The sequence below is a fragment of the Microtus ochrogaster genome, unplaced genomic scaffold (genome assembly GCF_000317375.1).
Source record: "Microtus ochrogaster isolate Prairie Vole_2 unplaced genomic scaffold, MicOch1.0 UNK126, whole genome shotgun sequence".
NCBI lineage: Eukaryota > Metazoa > Chordata > Mammalia > Rodentia > Cricetidae > Microtus > Microtus ochrogaster.
Genome location: NW_004949224.1, coordinates 423,638 through 448,836, shown reverse-complemented (window position 1 = coordinate 448,836; position 25,199 = coordinate 423,638). Strand labels below are relative to the sequence as shown.

Here is a 25,199-nt window from a genome sequence, read left to right as displayed (position 1 = left end):
GTGTGTGTGTGTGTGTGTATGTGTTTTGCCTTACCTTGGCTGGTAACTGGATAGTATCCACGAGTATCTGTCGAACTTCGTGTAATCCACCAACCTTGTCCCAGCCCAGGTCTCTAGGTTTATGCAGGTTGACATTTCTCAGAGAAACAGGAAGAAATCCATGGAGAGCCTTTTGGAAGTCTGATGTTGTTAAAGTCAATTCTGTTTAAAAATAAACAAAAGCTTTTAAAAAATTTTTTTAGTTAATATCTCACTAGGCAGCCCTAGCTAGCCTCAAACTCACAGATATCAGCCTGCCTCTGCTCCTACAGGATAGATTAAAGACATGCACCTCCAAGCCCAATTCATTTTTAAAATGTTCTGTGATACTGGCTGGAAATGCCAGACTTCTACTTAAATACTATATGAAGCAGAATTTCCACAACAGAAGGAAGCTCGGGGATTGACGTAAGATACCTTCCCTGGTGGAGACATGCTGACGGGAGAGATGGGAGTGTATGGCTCGGTCCACGAGAACAGTGAAATCTCTAGCCACAAACCCTTCAGTTTCTTTAGCTATGTGCTGCAGGTTAAGGTCAGGAGACTTGTTTATATTGAATCCCAGTTTATTTTTCATGACATTATGCAGAATCTCACATCTTTGTTCCTTAAGAAAAAAACCAGAAAATTCAGATTATTAATTTTTCAGTGGTACAGTTCACTAGTTTTATGTCACTTAGCAATGGGAATATGATCAGAGAAATGCCTCACCAGGTAGCTTCATCATTATCAAAACATCACAGAGCGCATTTACACAAACTGAGATGGCACAGACTTCTAACCCCCACACAACACGGTCCAGTCTTCTGTTGTACCACGGGCACCCTGGCAGGTAGCTCTGTCCACTCAGCATATACAGTTCTTGGCTGCCTTCACACAACGTGAGGAGGTGCTCTCACACCCACAGTCGTGATAGACAGTTCTTTAATTGCTGAAGCCAACAGTGAATTAGATACCAGGGTTGGGTCCAGGCCTTTCTTTCAAAATCATAAATAAACTTTTTGCTTCTGCCATAATCCTATCAGAGGGTTATATTTCTGTGTCTGGTCTAAAATTATACTTCAAGCATTTCTTTAGTAAATTAACTAAAAACAAAACCAATACAAGACTGCCATTTCTTTCTCCAATAAGGAGTATTTTAGCTAACATCTATTTCTTAGGAGGTTTTTTTTTTTGGTTTGGATTTTGCTGTAACATTTTAGAAATGTTTTAGGCCCATCAAAATCCCAGCAGAATTCTTCAAAGACCTCAAAAGAATAGTACTCAACTTCATATGAAAAAGCAAAAAACCCAGGATAGCCAAAACAATCCTGTGCAATAAAAGAACTTCTGGAAGCATCACAATCCCTGACTTCAAACTCTACTACAGAGCTACAGTACTGAAAACAGCCTGGTACTGGCATAAGAACAGACAGGAGGACCAATGGAACCGAATAGAAGACCCGGATATCAATCCACACGTCTTTGAACACCTGATCTTTGATAAAGAAGCAAAAAATATCAAAAGGAAAAAAAGAAAAAAATATTTAACAAGTGGTGCTGGCATAACTGGATATCAACATGTAGAAAAATGAAAATAGACACATATCTATCACCATGCACAAAACTCAAGTCCAAATAGATCAAAGACCTCAACATAAAGCCAACCACACTGAACCTCATAGAAGATAAAGTGGGAAGTACACTTGAACGCATTGGCACAGGAGACCACTTTCTAAATATAACCCCAGCAGCACAGACACTGAGAGGAACAATTAATAAATGGGACCTCCTGAAACTGAAAAGCTTCTGCAAAGCAAAGGACACGGTCAGGAAGACAAAACAGCAGATCTTCACTAACCCCACATCAGACAAAGGTCTGATCTCCAAAATATACAAAGAACTCAAGAAATTGGACACCAAAAGATCACATAATCCAATTTTTTAAAAAAAAATGGAGTACAGACCTAAACAGAGAACTCTCAACAGAGGAATCTAAAATGGCTGAAAGACACTTAAGGAAATGTTCAACATCCTTAGTCATCAGAGAAATAAAAATCAAAACAACTCTGAGATTTTACCTTACATCTTACACCTGTAAGAATGGCCAGGATCAAAAACACTGATGACAACTTATGCTGGAGAGGGTGTGGGGAAAGGGGAACACTTCTGCATTGCTGGTGGGAATGCAAGCTGGTACAGCCCCTTTGGATGTCAGTGTGGCGATTTCTCAGAAAATTAGGAAACAACCTTCCTCAAGACCCAGTAAAACCACTTTTGGGTATATATCCAAAGGATGTTCAATTATGCCACAAGGGCATGTGCTCAACTATGTTCATAGCAGCTTTGTTTGACATAGACAGAACCTGGAAACAACCTAAATGCCCCTTGACCGAAGAATGGATAAGAAAAATGTGGTACATTTACACAATGGAGTACTACACAGCAGAAAAAAAATAACAACATCTTGAATTTTGCAGGAGAATGGATGGAGCTAGAAAACATTATTTTGAGTGAGTGATTATTTATTATCACATGTTCTCACTTACAGGTGGTTTTTAAACATAAAGCAAAGACAGCCTGCCTACAAACCACAATCCCAGAGAACTTAGACAACAATGAGAACACAAAGAGAGACATACATAGATCTAATCTACAAGGGAAGTAGAAAGTAGAAAAAGACAAGATCTCCTGAGTAAACTGGGAGCATGGAGACCTTGGGGGAGGGTTGAAGCAGGGAGGGGAAAGGGAGAGGAGCAGAGAAAAATGTAGAGCTCAATAAATATCAATAAAATAAAATAATGAAAAAGAAAACAAAAAAGAAATGGGTTAGAAACTCTATAACATTTCTAAAAACATATTCAAAAACCAATGTGCAGGATAGTTTTATGTCCAATTGACACAAGCTAGAGTCAGATAAGGAGCCTCGAAAAACCAGTTTACAATCCCAGAGAACTTACACAACAAAGAGGAACCTAAGAGAGACATAAATGGATCTAATCTATATGGGAAGTAGAAAAAGACAAGATCTTCTGAGTAAACTGGGAGTGTGGGTATCATGGGAGAGGGCAGAAGGAGAGGGGATAGGAAGGAAAGGGAGGGGAGAAAACATATAGCTCAATAAAAACAGTAAAAAAGAGATGTCTATTAAGGTGGATAACATCTTATTAAAAATGATTTTGAAGTATCTGTTTAAAATGATGACACATTCAAAATAAAATACTAGAACACTTACAAAAAAAGGAGCCTGGGTTAAGAAAATGCTCCCTAGCTGTAGGAAGTCTGCTGGGCATATCCTTAACCAGCAATCGATGAGGGAGAGTCCAGCCCACAGTGAATGGTGCTGGCGCTGGGCTGGTAGTCCTGGGTTCTATACAAAAGCAGGAGCATCCTCCTCCATGTTCTCCGCATCAGCTCTTCCTCCAGGTTCGTGCCCTGCTTGAGTTCCTGCCCTCACTGCTTTTGAAGATGAGCTGTCATAAGAACTGTGAGTGAAAAAACCCTTTCCTCCCCAAGTTGCTTTTTGGTCACAGTGTTTCCTCACAGCAATGATAACACTAACTAAGACACCAATAGCACTATCCTTTCTTTTTGTTTTTTGGTGTTAAGTACTGAACCCAGGGCTCTTGCACATGCTGGGCAAGCTCTTTACCACTGGGCTCAGCCCTCTGTGACACAGAATAACAGTGAAATGGCAAAGAGTCTAAGCACTTAAGACAGACACTGTGTGAGAATCTTAAATAAGATTCCTAAGTGTCTCCATCCTGAGCACACGTCCTTCTTTATATGGTCACTACCTGCCTGTAAGCTTAAGGATCCAAAGGGGGTAGAGATGGTTTATCAAATTAAAAGATGCCTACATGTCATTTCACCCTCATTCAGAAGAAATACTGACTTCAAGAAAGCCATTTCCTTAGCAAGTCCCTAGCATCTCCAATGAGTATAAATTCTAATCTGTGCTCAAAACTGCACATGTTACTTAAATATCTACACACTGTCCTAGAAGCAGTAACTTCTAAAATAAAAGCAACCTTGAAGAAAATAACATAGCTCAAGGGCTGGAGAGATGGCTCAGTGGTTAAGAGCACTGGCTTCTCTTTCAGAGGACCCAGGTTCAATTCCCAACGCCCACATGGCAGTTCACAACTGTCTGTAACTGTCTGCTACCCTCATGCAGACACACATGTAGTCAAGACACCAATGTACATAAAATAAAAATAGATCAAAAAAAAAAAAAAAAAGAACAGAGCTCAAAACCATTTCCAGGTCTCAGGTTACCTGATTAGGAGGCTGGATGCGCTGGATACACTGAAATGTGTGCACTCCTTGAGTAGAAACAAGTGAGGAATGGAGGGCGTGCTGGAACTGGCTCGTGGCGATGAGCGCAACCAAACTTCCCATAGAAACAAACTCTTTGATAATATCGTTCAAAGCTAGATTGAAGTAATACGGCATAAAGCAAAGGGGAAAATGTGAACATTTAAAGCTGTATACTGATTAAAATACTAATAACCTAAGGTTAAGACCGAACACCTCCTTCATGGCTTTTACAAACTTCATTTATTTTTTGATTTTTCGAGACAGGGTTTCTCTGCAGGTTTGGGACCTGTCCTAGAACTAGCTCCTGGAGAGACCGCTTAGGTGTTAAAGGCTAGGCTCATAACCAAAAATAAAAACTTTATTCTATCCATGCAGTGATCTGTTGTATCAAATGGAAGTATAGGAGGTTCTGTAAACTCAGGACATGTCTACTGAGGCTCTGTATGCCTCCATCTTACAAAGCAAATTAACCAAAATAGGCATCTCAGTGAATATTCTAGAAGGGTGATTAGTGTCCATACTAGTAACCAATCCTGGTTACTTACAATAGGCATGATGCTTCTAGGATTTCCTGGATTTCTTTCTATTCAAGGCTTGGCTAAGTTTGAGGAGCTGAGAACTGAAACAAGCATTAGTAACATAAACACCTCTGAGTCCTGATCCAGAGATCCACAGCCTTCCTGTATAGAGACTAACAACAGAGCGGTGTCTAGGAGTTTGCCAATAGGAGGTTCTACAGGAGATACAGAACTCCAACTTTGGGATAAACACCAGTTAAGCTAATGCAAGACACTCTTATTTATATCTTGTGTTTGCTTCAGCTCTTCAGAACCTTGAGGCAACGCTGTCACACTCTAAGCTACACTCAGTGGTGGACTGAGGAACCAGGAGATCCCCACTGTTCCCCTACGGAAGCCCTCTTCCAGAAACGGCCCTCTATACAGCATCCACCATTCTGCACTGAAATTGCTTCCTTTCCTCCCCTTGACTTTGAGAATGGTGAATAAAGTAAGTGTTCAACGTGTATCTGCTAATTCAAGTGAGTCTGCAACTGAACGCCTTCCAGCAAGTGAAGTGGGGTGGAGACAGCCAGCCATGAAGTCACAGGATTTTCACTACTCTCGCTCTGCCATTTCCTAACAGAACTGGAGAACACTACCAGGCAGCCAAAGAAACACACAGTGAGCATATACCTTTTTTCCTCAGAATGGCAGATTTACGGCCAGTGACATGGCTTAGCAGGTAGTCATGTGCCACCACTCCTGACAACCTTACTTCAGTCTCCAGGATGCACATGGAGGAAGGAGAGAAGAGACTCCTAAAAACTGTCCTCTGACCTTTACATGTAATACTCAGGCACACGGGCCACCCCAACAAATGCATGAGTACTACATAAATAACACTAATTAAAAATGTAAGAAAATAGATTTACCATTAAAACGAAAAATGTCGACTGACGAGAGAAAAAGCTCCCAAATCAGTAGGAGACGCATTACCGTGTGCGAGACGCTGGTTCTGCACTGCTTCGGGGCTGTGCTCCTGTTCTGGGACACTGGGCAGTCCAGCAATGACGTCTAGGTCGTCCAGCAGAACGACAGATGGCTGCCTCCAGGCCGCCTCTGAGAAAGCCACCTCCAGGACTTTCTGTATGCTTTCAAGCCTTTTTCCTACACACAGAAGATGTATCAGTGTTATTTCAGGGATCAAAAGTTCATGTTCCTCTTGAAAGTAATAGAAGAACTCAATTATCTATAAAAATTAAATCCACGTTTTATTAATATACCAATCAAAAACTTGTTAATTATCAGCACATTCAACTCCTGAGTCTCCAAGGGCTCAAAGTGCCAAACTGTGCCACAAAGGAAAGAAATACACTTGCTCAGTCTCACTCCAGAGTTTCAGGTGGCTTACAATTGTGGAATACATAGGATGTAGAAAAACATAAACCAGAGTAGAAGTCAAGATCTGAGTCAAACCCTAGCAGTTGCCTGGAAACCCCGAAAGTGCTAGAATTGAAGGACACATTTGGCTCCAGGTTTGTTAAAGGTGTGGTACACAGTTTTAATTTCCAGAAGACAGAAAGTTTATAGGTCTATAAGCAAATGCAAAGGTTCCCTGATAGTTAGCTCTAAGTTACTTTTTATTCATGGGGCTTCAACCAGGATTAAAACTTTCTTTATAGCAAGTGAAGAATTGAGTTTTCAAAGCTATCTTTATCTTGCTTTACAATACTTATTTTTATTTATCTTCTGAGAATTTCCTATGTCTATACAATGGGATTTCTTATTTTCTTATTATGCATGGTAAAAACAAGAGCTACAAAGATGAGCTGGGAGCCAGGTGTTAGTGGAAACCCAGAAGGAAGCTAATCGTTTAAAGAGAAACTGCTCTAACCTCTTGTTCTAACTGAACAGTTAATAATGTAAACGTCAGAAATGTTTAAAAAACACACAAGTGGTACAAGATCAATGGTAATTCTTCTCACTGTCACCCGAAGCCACCTACTTACCCTCCCAGGCATGAACCACACCAGTTTTCCATAGCAATTAAAGACCAAGAGCAAATACAGATTGAATAAAGTATACTCTAAACACCAGGAGTGACATTTGTTGGTATTTCCAAGAACAGTCTATAATGCTTTTCACTTTTAAAAAAATCCTTTCCATCAAATTGTCAAATAGAGTTTTAGGGATTTTATCACAAACATCAGAAAGCTGAAGACTTCAAATTTCTAAGGATTTCTTGGTTTTCCAAAATAGGGTTTCTCTGTGTAGTCCTGGCTGTCTTGGAACTGCCTCTGTAGACCAGGCTGGTCTCAAACTCATAGAGATCTGCCTGCCTCTGCCTCCTGGGTGCTAGGGTTAAAGGTGTGCACCACCATGCCCAGCTTCCAAGTTTCTAAGGATTTTCAATAACCAAATGACACAAATATGAGTTTAAAAGTACATAACTATTTCTACTAATAGCATTAATAATACATTCCTGTCTACAGAAAGGGGATGATGTTGAATGCTCACTCCTACCTCGTAACGCTTTGCAGTCAACTATCTCCACATGGGCGTCCAGTACGTCGCAGGCTTCCTTACAGATCGCTTTGGCTAGTGTTGATTTTCCACTCCCCTGGAAAACAATTGCTTCATCAGACTCTCAGTAAATTTAATTACAGAAGTAGCTCCTGTTATTGCAATAGTCACCAAGATTCAGCCTCGTCTACTGGAAAGTAAACACCATCCCAACTGCAGTGTGCGATTGATCTGTGCTACTGAAATCTGGCTCTTCTTTTACTCTGTTAATGTGCAGAGACAGAAACACACCCATTTCTACACTTGCTGGTTAATATAACTGCTAACATTTAATTAAATCCAATTGAAAATAATACTTTATTGTTACAGGATATGACTAATACATAAATGAAATAAATTTGAAATAGATATTTTCATTTAATCACTATGATTTCAATGAGAAAAGTAAATATATAGATACTATTATATTAGTAGTATATTTCAATGAGAAAAGTAGATATATAGATACTATTATATTAGTAGATACTAACAAATATCTTGTACTATGTAATTTTAATAGATTTACAGCCATTACTGTGACTACCAATTAACATGGAGAAGAACCTTCAGACACTTTGTGCCTGTGATGGGCACGTTTTACAAGATGAGGTCCTATTATGTTGGCCAATAGAGCCTTGAATATAAGAGCCTCCTGCCCCAGATTTTGGAGTGGCTGAGATTACTGGATACAGCACAGTCCTTGAGAGACAAGTCAGCCGCCAGGATTGGATACTTTGATACAAGAACAAAGAACTCGACACTGGCTTACAGTCAATGAGCATTTTATGTTCAAATACAAGCTTTTGTCTTATAATATGTAAAAATAAAACAGAAATTATACAGATTATGCTCAGTAAAGAAAGGCGAAAAGAGCAGGGGCAATCGCTCCACCGTAACGTGATTGTCTTAATGCCCTTCTGTCTTCTCAGCACTCTGTGTTTTCACAAACTTATAAAAACAGAACTAAAATGTTAATCAAGTTTTATAATTTTACTTAAGCTGTTAAACAAGTTACTTCTCACCCATATCTTTAGTCTCAGCACTGCGGAGGCAGAGGCAGTGGATCTGTGGGAGTTCGAAGCCAGCCTGGTCCACAGAGCAAATTTCAGGACAGCCAGGGCCGCACAGAGAAACCCTGCCTTGAAAAAATAAAAAATTAACAAACAAAAAACAAAAACGCAAACAAAAGTTACTTCTTTAAGCTTTATATTTACGGTCCTCCCTATGTGTCACCATCAAGTCGAATGTTTAGTGACCTGTGCGTATGTCTCGGGAGAGGCAGAATCACGACATCAGAGGGGAGCAAATGTCTACAGTGTTCTCGAGCACAGCCCAACCTGAGAGCTTTTATAGTTCTGCTACTACCGGTTTCTTCTTCCAGTCTGTTATCACTTCTTGCTGTTGTTGCTCTGAAGTCCAACAATGTTGTATCAATTCAAGTACTTTGTTCTGATTACTAGCAAAAACCAGCAAAATTTGATGTAAAAAATCTAAAATTTGGAGGTACTCAACAAATATGTACTATCATCATCATCTTTCATAGAATTAAACCACATTTAAATGTTTTGGTTTTTTGAAACAGGTTTCCATGTAGCTTTGTTTGTCTCAGAACTCACTCTGTAGCCCAGGCTGTCCTCAGACTGTCTCCTGAGTGCTGGCATGAAAGGTGTGCGCCCCCACTGCATGGCCCACACTTCAACATGAGTGGTGTGTACCACCACTCACCCAGTCCAGAGTAACTCACATGCGTACAGCACTTCTCATGCATGCCTCCTCTCCCTTAAGGGAGGCTGACCCAATGTACACAGATGAGAAACGAAATTTAAAATTCAAAATTTAGCTGGGTGGTGGTGGTGGTGGTGCACATCTTTAATATCAGCACTCGGGAGGCAGAGGCAGGCAGATCTCTGTGAGTGCAAGGCCAACCTGGTTGACAAGAGGTAGTTCCAGGACAGCTAGGACTTTTATACAGAGAAATCCTGCCTTAAAAAAAAAACAAATAATAAATAAATAAATAAAAACTTAAACAATAAGTACATTACAAGATGACACATAAACCCAGGACCTCTTACTGACTGTCCTATTCTAGGAAGAACTTCAAAAGACTGCTTTCAGAGATGGCGGGATAAAACTTTTTAAAAATAAATATTCTACCATGGTGATGTTGGCATTTAAAAATGACAAAGACGGGCTGGAGAGATGGTTCAGTGCTTAAGAGCTGCTCTTCCCGAAGTCCCGAGTTCAATTTCCAGCATCCCCAAGATGACTCACAACCATCTACAGTGGGCTCTAATGCCCTCTTCTGGCATGCATGCATACATGGAGATAGAGCACTCACATACATAAAATAAACAAAAGTCTTCATAAAATGACAAAGAATGGTTCCTATGTTTAAGTAAGATAGGAGAAAGAAACTGGACTAGTAATAGGAGACACTTATTAAAATGTAGTGAAGGGAAAGTCTCTTAACTTCAAAATTCTATAATTATAAAAGCAATGTGGTCTGGGTGTGGTGGCACATGCCGTTAATCCCAGGAGGGAGAGGTAAGCGGATCTCTGTGAGTTCGAGGCCAGCAGAGTCTACAGAGTGAGTTCCAGGACAGTCAAAGATACAGAGAGAAATACTGTCTCAAAAAACTTAAAAACAAATAAACAAAACACACAACACTGTGGGATTTAGGTTGTTTTTTTTAAGATTATGTGTAAGACTGATTTTTTTAAGTGTGTGTGTGTGTGTGTGTGTGTGTGTGTGTGTGTGTGTGTAGTGTAGTGTACACGAGTGCAGGAGCCTGTGGAGATGAAAAGAGGGTGCTGGAGTCACAGGTGATTGTGAGCCACCCAGCATGGGTGCCCAACTCCAGCCCTCTACAAAAGCAGTAAATACTTTTTCCAATGAAACATCTCTCCAAAGCACAGTCTGTAGACAGTAACCACAGCACTGGCAAAGAAGAAGACAATAAGCCTCTTTAAGAGGTCAGGGATCTCAACATGACCCATGGCAGGAAACAGGGCAGCACACCAGAGCCTGTAGAAACCTAGAACCTAAGGGGAAGAAGAGCAAATAACTTAATGCTCACAAACTGGACATCAAAAAAGAACTGAATCAGATCTCCAAAAACCACCAGCTGCTTGTCAATCAAGGTGCTGCAGACCACCTAAGCAGTTCTGTACTCATTAAGAATATGGTATTTGTCATTTAGAAGTTTTGCAGTAAAGACTTTCCAGGCTGGGATGGGTTTGCTGCAGATCTTACCAAGCATTTAAAGAAGGAATGAAAGCCAACTTTACATTTTCCTCACAAAAAGGAGGGAAACACCCGACAGCTCATCATGAGCCTGAATACACCGACAGTAAAACCAGACAAACGCTGCAGACCAATGTGTCCCAGAAACACAGATAAAAAAATCAAACGGAATGGTAGGAAGCACACATCACCACAGCCCAATGATATTTCATCAAAAAATACCAATACTTTCAACAGCCTCATCAAAAACCTACACACCAAGCCACAGAATGTTATCGATCGACACAGAAGAGGGTGCAGGGGGTACGTGAACGCAGGACGACATCCCTAATACCTAACAAGGTACCCACCCTTTCATGTATTAAAAGTTCTTCAAAATACATAAGCAAAATCCAAAGAGGTAAGAGTAAAAAATACTTCTAGTTTGTGAAAAGGAGCACATCTGAGCCAAGTACCTTTCCTCCAGTGATCAGGACAGCACCGTTCCTAAGTCCTGCGACGAGGGAGATCAGCTGTCGAGACAAAGGGCGTCCCAAGAGGCTGTGGGTGATGTGCTCCATGGCGGATATACCTAAGGAGTTCATTCCACTGCAAAACACAAAAGTTCCCAAGTGACAAAAGCCCACAGCAAGGTAGAGCCTTAGCTAGAAAAGGCTGAAGCTTTCCTTCCTGGGCAAGTTAGCCATACTAAGGGCATAAAGTCTTAGAAGGGCTAATGCTGTATCTGATGTGTAGCTTTTAAACATTAGTCTAATGTCTGCAGCGTGTGCAGTAACCACAGCTTTGTTCTAAAGGTCATTTATTGGCTCTCCTAACTCACCTAAGCACTCCCCATTCCCAAATAACCTTTAGTCTGGTCACTAATATTACCATGAACAGGCGCTGCAGAAGGGCTTATCGGGACAGTCAAAGCTCTGGCTCCTCTGAAACCTCTGCCTTCACGTGTCACATGCAAACATTGAACCCACACTATTTCTTGATTTCTACCATGATTTTATTCATAAAAACAAAAGTAGAGCAAAAACACCAGGAAGTGGAATCCAAAGAGATTTTACTTCATAGTAATGCATACTGTTGCACCCAATCCTCTTTAAGGTTTCATTTTTTCACATCTCGTGTAAGCTAATACGTCTAAGGCTGTTAGTCGGAGCATATAAATAAAGAAACCAATCTTTTTCAGATTTGATCTTCTGAAAAGATGAGAAAATATACAAAAATCCTAATTATTACAACGAAAAGTGAAGGAATAACTTAATTTGAAATATTTCTCACCACTCAATACTTTAGATTTAGCTATTAAAATACTTTTATTTGTTTTGATAACTACTGTTTTGGTCAAGTACAATGGTCAGATAGGTGGTATTTGGTTAACTTTTTTTTTTCTCAAGAGTCAATTCTCAAAGCAGAACCTCTAATAAAACTAGCTACCTAAACAAGGTACATTTTTAACCCATGTATGAGGACAGATATAATCCTTGAAAATTATCTCCTAATGTATTAGAAAGATTTTTCACTGGCATTCCTGGTCGCTGTAACATGTGCACACAGAAGCCTGCCAGAGGGAGAATCCAAAGCAGTCTGTAAACATACTGATTCGGCCGTAACCTCTTACCCCAGAGAGTTCAGCTTTAAAAAGGGAAGAAGAAAGTCAATTTCCTCACTGTTTTCTTCTCTTATCATAGGCTCTAGAAGGACCTACAGCAGCAAGGAAAAGTCAGTTTTACACTTCAAAGTTATGCCTTTTGCTTGTTTCCTGAGTCCCAGAGAAAAGAAATCACCGACTCTGTTCCATCAGAGAAAGTAGGTGCTGTGCCCAAAAATACAGCCTGACAACCTCTGACGAGGTGCTCCGTATGGAGCACAGACATTACAGACAGCAGCGGAGAGACAGAAGCTGTCTGGTGACACTTCACACATGTGTGTTCTTTCATTTGTGTCATAATTAATATCTCCACAATTCTTACATTCACATTTCAAAGATTAACTGGGGCTAGTTCCACACCACTGAAATTCTGAACAGCTCGCCCAGTTTCAGTCACAGCAGCAAACAGAAGTAGAACACAATACTCTGAAAACACAAGAACTAAGGCACCGCTGCAAGAAACGTGGGGCGACGTCTGTGAAGCATAGAATGTTAACAACTGTCAAAATAACATAAGCAGTAGGTTAAAGTATTAATTTACAAAAATGTAAATTATCATTTGTGTGCACACCTCAACAAGGAGGTGGCTCATGTACACACGTAGAGGTCAGAAGACAACTGTGGTGTGTATGTGCGCATTACAAAGAGGAGGTGGCTCCGGTGTCAGAGGGCAACTTCAGAGGTGTGGCCTCTCTCCTCCACCAAACGGTAAACACATGGTTCCCTGGGACTGAACTCAGGTCACCAGGCTTGTATGCAAACACCCATTGAGCCATCTCACTGGCCCCAAAATAAGAACTTTTAAAATCAATCCTCTAAAACTAAATCTTTGTTTAATACGCAGAACCATGATCTGTTTACCAGTTTACACAATCAACAGTAATTCTGAAACTTAAGTGTGTTTAACTGATGCTTACATTTAGGATAAATCAATAATTTATAGAGTAAAATATTTAAAATCAAGTTATTCCTTATTCTTCTCATGTGGTTTCTAAAGCAGTTCTGGATGTACGCTTCCGGACAGAAGCTCATACTTTATTAGTCACAGAAACAACATTGCTTTATTACATATCAACAGGATGTCATTACTTGTATTGAGATCTTCTGCAGCAGAACGGCACTCAACACAAACACAGCCTCTCCTTTTTCCTGAGCATGAACTACACTCAGATTGAACTCTTTCAACCCTATTAAGAAGAAAGGAATAAATGGAGAGTTAGAACTGAAACTGAGAGGAAATAATTTGATTTGAAATATGGAGCATATTTAAATTAAAGACATTCTTTAACACATATAATACTGTTATGCTTCACTGTTCACATGTGACATAAGTTGAAAAAACAAAACATTTTTCTAGCTAGCCACGTGCGGCGGCACATGCCTTTAATCCCAGCACTTGGGAAGCAGTGGCAGGCGGATCTCTGTGAGTTCGAGGCCTGCCTGGTCTACATAGTAAGTTCCAGGACAACCATGACTACATAGAGAAACCCTGTCTTGAAAAACCAAAACAAAACGAAAAACTTAGGTGTTATAGTCATTTCAATAGGAAAAAAAATAACACTTTTACGCACCATTTTTAATTCTCAGCTTAATACATTCTTCCTTTGATACTATCAAAGGGAGCATGGTGGTAGCTGACTGCTGTAGCCATGACGAGAACACAGCTTTGACATCGTTTTCACTCACATCTTTAGGCTGCCAGAGAAAAGGACAGAAGAGTGACCAAGGGCTTAACACGTCTTCCTAACAGAATGCAAAATCTTACCAAATCTACATGCAGATGTGTGATCTGATGTGACCATGAGTGTGAGCTGATGTGAGGGTGAGTGTGAGCTGATGTGAGTGTGAGCTGATGTGAGGGTGAGTGTGTGAGCTGATGTGAAGGTGAGTGTGAGCTGATGTGAGGGTGAGTGTGTGTGTGTGATGAAATATTATCCACTAGATTACAGAATGAAGTTCTGATGCATGCTACAATATGGAAGGACCTTGAAAACATTATGTGACTGAAATAAGTCAATACATAGGACAAACTCCACTTCTCCACAATATCAAGAAGTAACTATCTCACAGACAGAACATGGACTGCAGCTGCTTGCAGGGCGGGAGTCACTTTCTAACGGTACAAAGGTTCTGTCTGTGGTAAGAGAAACACTTTGGAAATGGCAGTGGAAGCATCATTATGAATACAGTTAATGCTGCAGAACTGTTCCCTGGAAAATGGTTAAAATGTCATGTTATGTGACTTTTAACAATAAAACAGAAGTACATTATTATTTATGAACAATGAGAAACCTCACAACATCCACAAAGGAATTTTGACACAACATATATTTGAACTCACTAGATTCTCTCTGGGTTGTAATTTCAGAGATGTTGGGATTTTCGGGGTGGTTTCCAGTGGAGTTATCCTGACTACTGCATGTATTTCTATATTTAGCCTCTTCCTCAGGTCATCTGGGATCTGCAATTTAAAAATAAATAGTAAGAATATAAATGTTCAAAGACCGATTCAAGTATTTCACAGCCTAAATATTGATAGTACTTTCTCCAAGGGGAAGTCATCACACAATCATAACACAGTAATATGGTAGTTGTTTTGGCCTTTCGGCTGCTTTAATGGAAATACTATGTACTGGGCGTTTACAAACAACAGAGGCGCATTACTGTTTTATGAACCAGCAGAGCTGGTGCTGGTGAGGCTCTCCTCACGGCCCAGTGTGTGAGGACATCTCTCATAAGGACACCAGTTACACTCAAGGCTTCCCGAAGACCTCATCTCCTGACACTGTAACCTGTGGGAAGAACTCTGACATATTGGTTCTGGGGAGACATAAGCATCAAGACTGTAGCAACAGTATGCAATCATTTCACAAGTCTTTGTGTGTGTGTGTAAAACTTGAAAGCCACTGGAAAATCTGGAGTAGTTAAAGCTAATCACAGACAATCTGCCAAGGTACAATTCAATCCAAAATGTAAATGGCAGAATTTATCACCCCCATTAATAAAATATCTAAACTTAGATTATAGGAATGATCACACATTACACTAATGACAACTTTTACATATATTAAATTGTACACTTTAAATTTCATCTCGAAAGTTCTTTAACAAATCTTTCAGGATTTTTTTTTTATGTGTGTGTTCTGACTGTATGTATGTCTATAGTTTACATGCAAGCCTGGTATATGGAACCAGAGGGTATGGGATGCCCTGGAACTGGAGTCACAGATGCTTGTGAGCCACCACATGGGAGCTGGGAATCAAACCTGGGTCCTCTGCAAAAGCAACAGTAGTCTTAAGCAACTCTCCAGCACCCCCAAAATTCTTATCTCAAAAGATATTAATAAGCACTAAAAGATAAAAAGAGGGGTCTCCTAGGAAAGCTGAAGGGGCGCTCTCCACAGCTGCTGGCTCCAGCAGGCCGGGGAAGGACTGCTGTCGTTAAGGGCTGCTCACTGGAAGTTTGACCATGCTCCAGTGAGCATATGGGTAACACAAACTGGACTTGATATTTTTTTCTTTTCTTCTTTTTTTTTTTTTTTCTGTTTTGGGGAGGTCACATGGGTTGGGGGTGAACCCGGGAGGACTGGGAAGTGAATGTGATTGGGGCGCATTACATGAAATTTTCAAATAATCAACAAAAATGCTATGTTAAAAAAAATGGGGAGGGGGTGGAGATATTGCTCCTCCACAGACTTATAGAGACTCTCTCATTATGTTGGTTGCAATTTACATGTATTATTCTAATCAAATCTTGAGGAAGATTAAGTGATAAGTTTCTCCCCAGATTATAAGGCTCATACTAACCCAGACTTTCCCAAGGTGGAGAGGCTCTACACTTTTGGTGAACTTTGTGGCATTCTTCAACTCCTCAAGTCCATTCCAGACTACCTTCAACACACAGGCCTCGCCAGCTTCCTCGGTGTGCTTGGAGCCGGAGCCGATTTGTTTATGATCTGGTGACTCTGACTGGTGCTTCTCTTTTTCAGGCAACAGGACACTTGGCTTTGTTTTGCCTTGCTGTTGTTTTGGAGAGCACAGCTTAACTAGTTTTCCATAGGTCACAGTAAAGCTTGGCTCCATGTCAAAATATTCTTGGTCCCATGGAAACACATGAATGGTGCAATGGTTGTGAAACACAGAGGTAGCTGGTGTGGCATGTGCACTAGGAGGCTGAACTTGGCAAACTCTGAAAACATTGTCTACAGGAATAACCTGTGACTGCATGGTTTTGAAAGCACTCATTTCCAGTGAACCCCAGGATGCCACTTGCTTGCTGTCCGGCCCAAAAGAAAACATGCTTTCTAGCATAGTCCACCAGTGTGGTTTCCACGATGAGCCACTGGGAACTTCTGGGTCTATTTCATTGGACACAGTGATGCCCTCCGTGTTCATATGAAGTTGCTTGGTTTGCAATTCTTTTGATATTCCTTTTTGTTCCTGTCCATAACTATGAAATTGTCCGTGTACATCTCCTGTTTTTGGAAATAGGTTCTCTTTGGTTTGGCGTGTCTTTGGCCGAATGAGGAGTTCGGTGTTAGTTTCTAGCCTTCCATAAGGGGCAGCTGGCATCAGAGCAACTGCACAGAAAACAGAGCCATTAGTACTTGTTGACTTTTGCTTCGGACTCAGTACTCTAATGTGGAAGATGACAGCAGATATTACAATAGCACCTACCAATTTGGATAAATATGTAAGTCTGCTGGTCAACCCAGATGGGAACAATGGCATTAGGAAAAACTATTCGAATCTGATCTAGAAGATGCTGTTCAAGAGAAATGGCATGCAGCTCCTAGGACCAACAGAGAAAAAGGTCAAATCAGGCTGCGTCTGGACCATTCCACACCTGGTATGGAAGTCCCCACTCATTTTGTTTTAAAGTTTATTGTTATATTTAAAGTATATATGACCGGGCGGTGGTGGCGCACGCCTTTAATCCCAGCACTCGGGAGGCAGAGGCAGGCGGATCTCTGTGAGTTCAAGACCAGCCTGGTCTACAAGAGCTAGTTCCAGGACAGGCTCCAAAACCACAGAGAAACCCTGTCTCGAAAAAACAAAACAAAAAACAAAATAAATAAATAAATAAATAAAGAAAGAAAGAAAGAAAGAAAGAAAGAAAGAAAGAAAGAAAGAAAGAAAGAACACATAACACTATGGGACACTTTTGTTAGATCCAACATCTCAGCTATCATTTTGTTGTTTGGTTTCTGTGTCAAAGGAAGTTAAAGCCTACTTATTTAGAATTAATCCCAAATACTACACGAGTGTCTCACCTGTGGTTCTCATATTACACACTAGATTTCTACCGAGTCATTGCCACAATCAGACTAACCCAGAATATCTACTGGTGCTGAGAAGGTAGCAGAGGTTTTCTTTACCAGTATCTCCCAGTCATCCTCTGAAAGTGGCTCCACCTCAACTTGTTGGCAAGACACCACATGGGAGCATGGCCTGAGAAACACCTGGAGAAACCAGAAATGCAAGATTACCATTGTAAGATTTTTCTGTATCGCTAGAAAATAAGTTCTCTCTGGTAAGATACTGTCTCGTTGTCTCTGTATGTCTCTCTGTCTCTCTCTGTCTGTCTTTCCCCTCTCCCATAGTTCACATAACACATATTAAATACTTAAGATTCTTAGATAGGCCTTGATATACTCAATATTTTAGGAAAAACTTTCACAATGAACAACAGAACAAAGGAACACCCAGCACAACATGTTTGCAAAAATCATGATAATTCCAAGAAAGAAGTGTAAGAGTCAGGTGAGACACCATGTGCTTGTAATTCTAGCTACTCTGGACGCTGAGGCAGGAGAATCTTCAATTCAAGGCCATCTTTGGCAATATAGTCACATCTACCAAAAAAGGAATAAGAGGACCTGAAGTGATGGCTCAGGGGTTAAGAATACCAGTTGCTTTTCTAGAGGACCCAGATTCAATTCCCAACACCCATATGGTACCTCCCAACTATCTGAAGAAGATCTGATGCCCTCTTCTGGCCTCTATGGCCCTGCACACAGGTAAAGACATACATGCAAACAAATCACCCAGAAACACTGAAGGGGGCTGTATAGATGGATCAGTAGCTAAGATTACTTATTGTTCCTCAAAAAACCCAGGTTTGAGTCCCAAAATCCACATGGTGGTCAAAAACATCTGTAACTCCAGTTCCAAGGGCTCCAATGTCCTCTTTTGACCTCTGCAGGCTCAGGCATCCAAATGGTGCACAGTCATATAAGCAGACAAAAGAACCCATACAAAAACAAACATTCAAATGATTTTTAAGTGAAAAAAAAGGAGGAGGGCTGGTACGGTGTCTCAGCAAGTAAAGGCACTTGACACATGGGATGAATCTGAGAATACGCAAGGTACCCCCTGTAGCCAGGAGGCAGCTACTACTCTACCTAGCAAGGTAGCTCTTGGCTCCTATTCTGTGGGAATCTTCGTAGTACTACTACAAAACAGAGTGTGTAGAAAAGCACACACACACCATGTAGAAGCAATGAAAATGAAAAACAATCAGGGCAATTTATAGCTCTAACGAAGGTACCAGAATCCACCGTAGGAAGCTGATGCTGTCCACAGAGCTGTCTTACTCAGTGTGCTATGACATCCTGGGCAAAGACAGGCTGACACACAGGTCACCAGTGACATCTAAGGGCATTCCGGTGACAAATGTAAGATTCTAAGGGTTGGGGAGACAGCTTGGTCTGTAAAGCGCTTGAGGGCCTGAGTTCGAACTCACAGCACTCACATAAAAGCAGTCATGAGAAATGGTTCCTACAGTCCCAGCACGGAGGAGGCAGAGAGGTGGCTCCTTGAGACTTGCTGGCCGGCCAGCCTAGAATTATCAAGCTCAGTGCAGTGAAAGAGCCTGTTTCAACAGATAAGGCAGGAAGGCTGGAGAGACCTCAGCACTTAGGAGCAGGTACTGCTCTCCCAGACAATCACGGCAGGTGGCCCACAGTCAATTGCAACTCTAGTTCCCGGGGAACTGACTTTTTCTTCTGGCCTCTGTGGGTACTTACACTCACACGCATATACCATCACTTGGACATATAATTTTTAAAAAGACACTAAGGTAGAGAGCAATTAAGGAACAGAGCTGACGTTACCTCCTGACCTCCCCACGCATGTGCACCCTCAGCCACCCCCCCCCCCACTAAACAAAGTAAAATTCTAGCACAAGTTTAAGGCACACAAAAGCCTACTGCAGGCGTATGGGCCTCTCATGAGTGACCATTTTAATTATCAGCAGCATGTATAAATAAAATGCTCATGAATGATTTCAGAGTCTGTAGCACTCTCATATTGTGTCGTGAGAAACTGGTAACAGAGGGCAAACTGGCCCCATTCACTGAGACCTTAAATGTAACGACACCTCCAGACACAGTGCGTCCATCTTTGACACCCAAGCTACTAAGGATTTCAAGAACGTACAAAAGCAGCTCCAGAAGAGCAAGACACTCGAGCCTTAGGGGCTAGCCAGGCTCTATCTGTTCCTGCCCATGATATACAGATAAATGATGGGGAAAAAAACCCTGCATCTATATTAAACCCTCTTTCTTGGCAGTGTTCCTAAACAAGACAAGTATTTACACAGCGCTGACACTGAATTAGGTATTCTAAGTCTCTAGAGCTGACTTAGATCATACAGGATGGCATGCAGATGGGACATGCAAATACCACGCCATAAGGATGTGAACATCTAAAGACCTTGGCATTATTCATGTGTGCTCACAGCAGCAACCCCAGCTTACATCCAGAGAAGACTGGACATAGGAAGGTATAGAAGATTACAGGAAATACATGTCAGCTTTTTCTTTTAATCCTAAAGGCAGTTGGATGTCAACAAAGAGTAACATGCATTCTGAGGTTGGGTTGAGAGAAGGGGGGATAATGAAATTTTTACTTTCAATCAAATTTTAAGTGAATATTGAAATTGAATATTTAAAATTCTTAGAATAAGCTGATGAACATGCTATATCAAAAATAGACACAAATCACTATGTTTTGGGGTCTACAGTAAGCACATACATTCAGGGGCAAGACGGAAATGGAAAAGACTTTTCTCTGTTGAACTGATATTTTTAACCAAGTAAGATCATGAAAGGTTAAAAGTCAGGGATCTTGGTACAAACTTACAATCTCAGGAGGATCAACAAGTTCAGAGGTCATTCCCAGCTACACGGTGTCATGCTTCAGCACTTGAGTCCCATCACTGGGAGAATGGACTCCTACAAGCTTTACTCTGACCTCTGCAAGCATGCCTCTTGACCTCCTCCCCGGCCTACCACCCTTAACCCCCATCCCACCACACACATGTACACACAAAATAAATAATAAAATTGTGACAAAAACAAAAATGAAGTTCTAGAACAGGAAGAAAAACCAATAACTCAAAAAAGGAAAATAATTTTACAAAAGCAGACTGGGAAATGAGCAGTTAGAATACAGAGCCAAGCAGGAGACGCGTTCAAGGTAAGATGAACAAAATACAGTTAGCCTGAGCATCCCAGCCTGCTTATCACAGCACGTGAATCCGCACACCCTCTGTGTCTGAGTGTTAGGACGCCACATTAAAGGGAGGCCACAGCTGCCAGCTGTGCTCACCTGATCCCCACTGCGGAGTCCAAGTTTCTGACCGACTTGTCTACTAATTTCAGCCACATTTTCACTGTGATCACTGAAATGTCTGCCTTCCACCCAGCTCAGGTAGGTGGGCTGGTGATCCCAGGTTACTTCTATAGCTTGATTCTATTTATCCAAACAATAGGAAAGAAAAAGGGGTTAGTTTTTATGATACTCTCCCCAGATTCTGACAAGCAACCAAGAACAGTGCTGTAGACAGTCAACTACTCTTTATTCACATTTATCATGGAAAAAAAACAAACCTATGACCATCTGGAACATCCACTAGTGGTGATGCTGGGCTCAGCGCCGAGAGTCTAATAGTCTCAATGGCCTAATTTAAGCAATTCAGAGTTCAAAATACCATAGGGAGCTGATCACTTACACAGATTTTCAGTATGTATGTGTTTAAATTAATAATTTAAAAAGAAAATAACATACATTCAGGCAAAATGCTCATACACATAATAAAATAAAAATTTTAAAATATATAACAACAAGCCGGACGGTGGTGGTGCACGCCTTTAATCCCAGCACTCGGGAGGCAGAGGCAGGAGGATCTCTGTGAGTTCGAGGCCAGCCTGGTCTAGAAGAGCTAGTTCCAGGACAGGAACCAAAGAGCTACAGAGAAATCCTGTCTCGAAAATCAAAAATAAATAAATAAATAAATAAATAAAAGAAAAAAATATATAACAACACAATTTAGAGTTATGAAACACAAATCAGCTGCAATATTTAATCTCTTACTGATCAAAGAATTTATTTAAAAAGTAATAAACACACAAAATAAAAGTACAAAAATTAAAAAAGGTAAAATGTGAAGACAGGTCTGTGTTCCTAGAGGGAATTATTGTTAGCTGTTTCTTTTTTTTTTTTTTTTTTTTTTTTTTTTTTTTTTTTTTGGTTTTTCGAGACAGGGTTTCTCTGTGGCTTTGGAGCCTCTCCTGGAACTCGCTCTGTAGACCAGGCTGGTCTCGAACTTGTTAGCTGTTTCTTGTACTTCCTTCCTGAAATGTTTTATTATGTACTTTTAAAATGACCTTTAAAGTCGATAGAACTGCCTGGGCATGTTAGTACATGCCTTTAATCCCAGCACATGGGAGGCAGAAGCAGGCTGACTCTATGAGTTCGAGGCCAGCCTAGTCTGCATAGTGAGCTCCAGGCCAGCCAAGACTACACAATAAGACAGTCATTCTCAAAAAGAAAAGCAAAACAAACAAACAAATAAATAAAGGTCATAAAACTATAAGAACATATCATCTTTTTTTTCTTTTTTTTTTCTAGTCAGTTTTATTAGAGAGAACATATCATCTTAAACGGTCTGGAGAGATGGCTCAGTGGTTTAGAGCATTGTGGTACTTCTGCCTATGTGGATCTAGCTCTTTGCTCTCCCGGCCTCCACAAATATCCTCACATGTGACAGACAGACAGATATACACACAATTAAAAATAAATCCTTAAAATTAAAAATATATTAGAATAACAAAACATGAAAATAATGTAATATGTAAGCTTGTGGCTGAGAATTAAAGGCCAGTGTCCTCCATGGCTACAGAAGTATACTTCCAGGGCTGGCACTGCCCGTCTGTGACTCTGTCTGTGACTCTAGCAACCGGGAGGCTGAGGCAGGCTGAGGCAGAAGGGTTGTGACTCAAGGTCAAATTGGGTTTACACAGTGAGATTCTGTCTCTGAAAAAAAATTACACTCGTAATTACACTCGGAATTGTGAGAAATATGTCCACTTGGAAGGAAAGAAATTCCTTTCACAAAAACATAACACTATGAACAATTTTGTGTGCTCTGCTAACGCTTTTCGGTCAGTGATTCATGCATTTGTATATCACGGGCAAGATTTACAGGCTTTACCCTTTCACTACTGCATCACAAGCATTTCTACATACTTACCCCTCCTTCGTAAAAAGCCAGCATGCTGAAGACTTGTTATCTCAGGAAGCTTAATGTTATTAAGTTCATTTCTCTAAGTCAAAATAAATCCAAACCTTAAAATGGCAAACACCAGCCGGGCTGTGGTGGCACAGGCCTTTAATACCAGCACTCGGGAGGCAGAGGCAGGCAGATCTTTGTGAGTTCGAGGCCAGCCTGGTCTACAAGAGCTAGTTCCAGGACAGGCTCCAAAGCTACAGAGAAACCCTGTCTAGGGAAAAAAGGCGAACATCAAACTCTCATTTACACTAAATTTCAGTACTTTATCTTTCTTTTAACAATACCAATTGCAAAGAATACTAGAGTCCCTTCTGAGGCAAGATGACACTCAAATGCTCTTTAATAAACTTGTATACACAAGAAAGTCACCGATAGCCAGTCCTCAGGGTGCACTCTGCAGGCGGGCAGATCTCTGAGTTCACGGCCGGGCTAGCCTGGTCTACAGAACAAGCTCCAGGACAGTCAGAATGACACAGAGAAACCCTGTCTTGGAGAAAGTCACTGTGTAACCTTTAGTTGCATAATTTTCTCACAATTTCCAAACAATGATCCAACTGTTTTTGCTGACAGAGATCATTCAACTAAACACAATTTGATAAAGGAAAATAAAGCCCCAGTTTGGAGTCATTATGTAGGTTATAAGGGCAGAGGTCAAGGACTGTTGTAATGGGGTTTCATAAGCTCAGCAACTCAGTCCCCTTATTTCATAGGAAACCTTTAATACCAGTGACACTGCAGGAGGAAATATGAATTCTGAAATATCCAAAACATTGACAAGGCCCCTGCCCTCCAAGGGAGAAAAAAAGAAAAAAAAATCAACCTGAGCAAACAAGAAAGACATCTCAATCATTTTATTTGGCCAAAATGTAGTTACTAGTCAGGTGGTGGTGGCTCATGTCTTTAATCCCAGCACTAGGGAGGCAGAGGCAGGTGGATCTCTGAGTTTGAGGGCAACCTGGTCTACAGAGTGAGTTCCAGGACAGCCAAGGGCTGTTACACAGAGAAACTCTGTCTCAAAAAAAAAAAAAAAATTAAAAAAAGACAAAGGGGTAATGAGACAAGCTGGAACTTGTGTGATTGATTTCCTTCCACCACAAAGAAAACAAATCAGACAGTTAAAAACTGTCTATTTGGGGCTGGAGAGATGGCTCAGTGGTTAAGAGCACTGACTGCTCTTCCAGAGGTCCTGAGTTCAATTCCAAGCAACCACATGGTGGCTTACAGCCATCTATAATGAGATCTGAAGCCCCCTTCTGGCTTGCAGGCACACGTGGAAGGAATGCTATACACATAATATAATAAATAAATAGATATTTAAAAAAAACAAAAAACTTGTCTATTTGGTGAAGACAAACTAATTAACAACAAGAATGATTCTGATGAAATTGGTATGTTTTCATAGGTGGGTTTTAAAAGCAAGACAAAAGTAGCTCAGGAGGAAAGAAAGGTGGGCTAATTGAAGTCATTTCAAACTCTTGGATATTTCTTTTATGATCTAGTAGTCCGGTATCATGCATCTAGGATTTTAAGAGATTACAAATATTCTAATTTTCGTCCCCATGAACACACTCAAACCAGAGAACCTATCTGCACTCACTCTTTGTTAAGAAAACCTGGATGCTGTATTTCCGCAGATGGTTATAACGTTGAAACATCATAATGACAGCATCCAGACAGTGATAGTTCGGGGAGATCCACTTGGATCCTGGTTACCACGTGAAGGTGTGAGATGGGAACAATTCCATCGCCTTCTCTTCCCTTCCCTGCACACCCTTGCAGTGTTCGAAGCCCTCCTAAGGAGGGAGAGCTGTCACCTTATTAAATCTACAAATCAAGTCTGCCACTCGAGGCCTCTATGGCAGCACTGGCAACTCGCTGGCAGGACAACACTCTAATAACCATGGAAGAGCTCTCTAGAGCTTTTCAACCTAGAGTTAGAACTGCTGCCGAACGCCACGGCAGAACCCGAGCATATTCAGTTTGGTTTGACCCAGCTAAAGAGGCGGACTAGGAAATCCGAGCCGCGGTGCGGGTGGTGCTGGCACCTCACGCCGTGCCCGCAGCGGGGCTCGAACGGCGGGGAAGGTGTCAGCCGACCCCACACGAGCGCGTTACCTGCAGCAGGTACAGCTGGGCCGCGAGGCGCCGCGGCAGATGGAGGAAGCAGTCCCGAGCGTTCGTGAAGGCCACCGTCACGACCGCCCCGCCAGACCCCGCACCCGCCAAACGCTCGCTGCTCCACATCGTCCCGGCGCAACTCCCCCAGCCCACCGCAGGCAGAGTCCGCCCCCTTCCCCGGAAGGCCAGGGCGGCGGAGCCCGAGAACATCGATCGGCT

The 25,199-nt window shown here is 41.3% G+C and overlaps 1 protein-coding gene across 3 annotated transcripts in view; it reads right to left on the bottom strand.

The window, feature by feature from the left end:
- The window catches only part of Pex1 (peroxisomal biogenesis factor 1), a 38,226-nt gene extending 13,060 nt beyond the window's left edge, over window positions 1-25,166 (bottom strand). The window contains exons 1-15 of one of the 3 annotated variants that reach the window (XM_026778317.1): window positions 24,978-25,166; window positions 20,900-21,043; window positions 17,665-17,748; window positions 16,964-17,078; window positions 16,094-16,866; window positions 14,628-14,747; window positions 13,858-13,981; window positions 13,376-13,473; window positions 12,257-12,339; window positions 11,100-11,232; window positions 7,362-7,458; window positions 5,835-6,005; window positions 4,297-4,451; window positions 457-646; window positions 35-201 (exon numbers count right to left, since the gene is read on the bottom strand). In XM_026778317.1, the coding sequence (XP_026634118.1) occupies window positions 35-201; window positions 457-646; window positions 4,297-4,451; window positions 5,835-6,005; window positions 7,362-7,458; window positions 11,100-11,232; window positions 12,257-12,339; window positions 13,376-13,473; window positions 13,858-13,981; window positions 14,628-14,747; window positions 16,094-16,866; window positions 16,964-17,078; window positions 17,665-17,748; window positions 20,900-21,043; window positions 24,978-25,106 (2,583 nt within the window). In that variant the 5' untranslated portion in view covers window positions 25,107-25,166. Of the gene's footprint in view, window positions 1-34; window positions 202-456; window positions 647-4,296; window positions 4,452-5,834; window positions 6,006-7,361; window positions 7,459-11,099; window positions 11,233-12,256; window positions 12,340-13,375; window positions 13,474-13,857; window positions 13,982-14,627; window positions 14,748-16,093; window positions 16,867-16,963; window positions 17,079-17,664; window positions 17,749-20,899; window positions 21,044-24,977 lie in introns of those variants that run through there. The other 2 variants (XM_005371770.3, XM_026778318.1) reach the window with 2 other exon arrangements.
- Window positions 25,167-25,199: the final 33 nt, after the last annotated feature.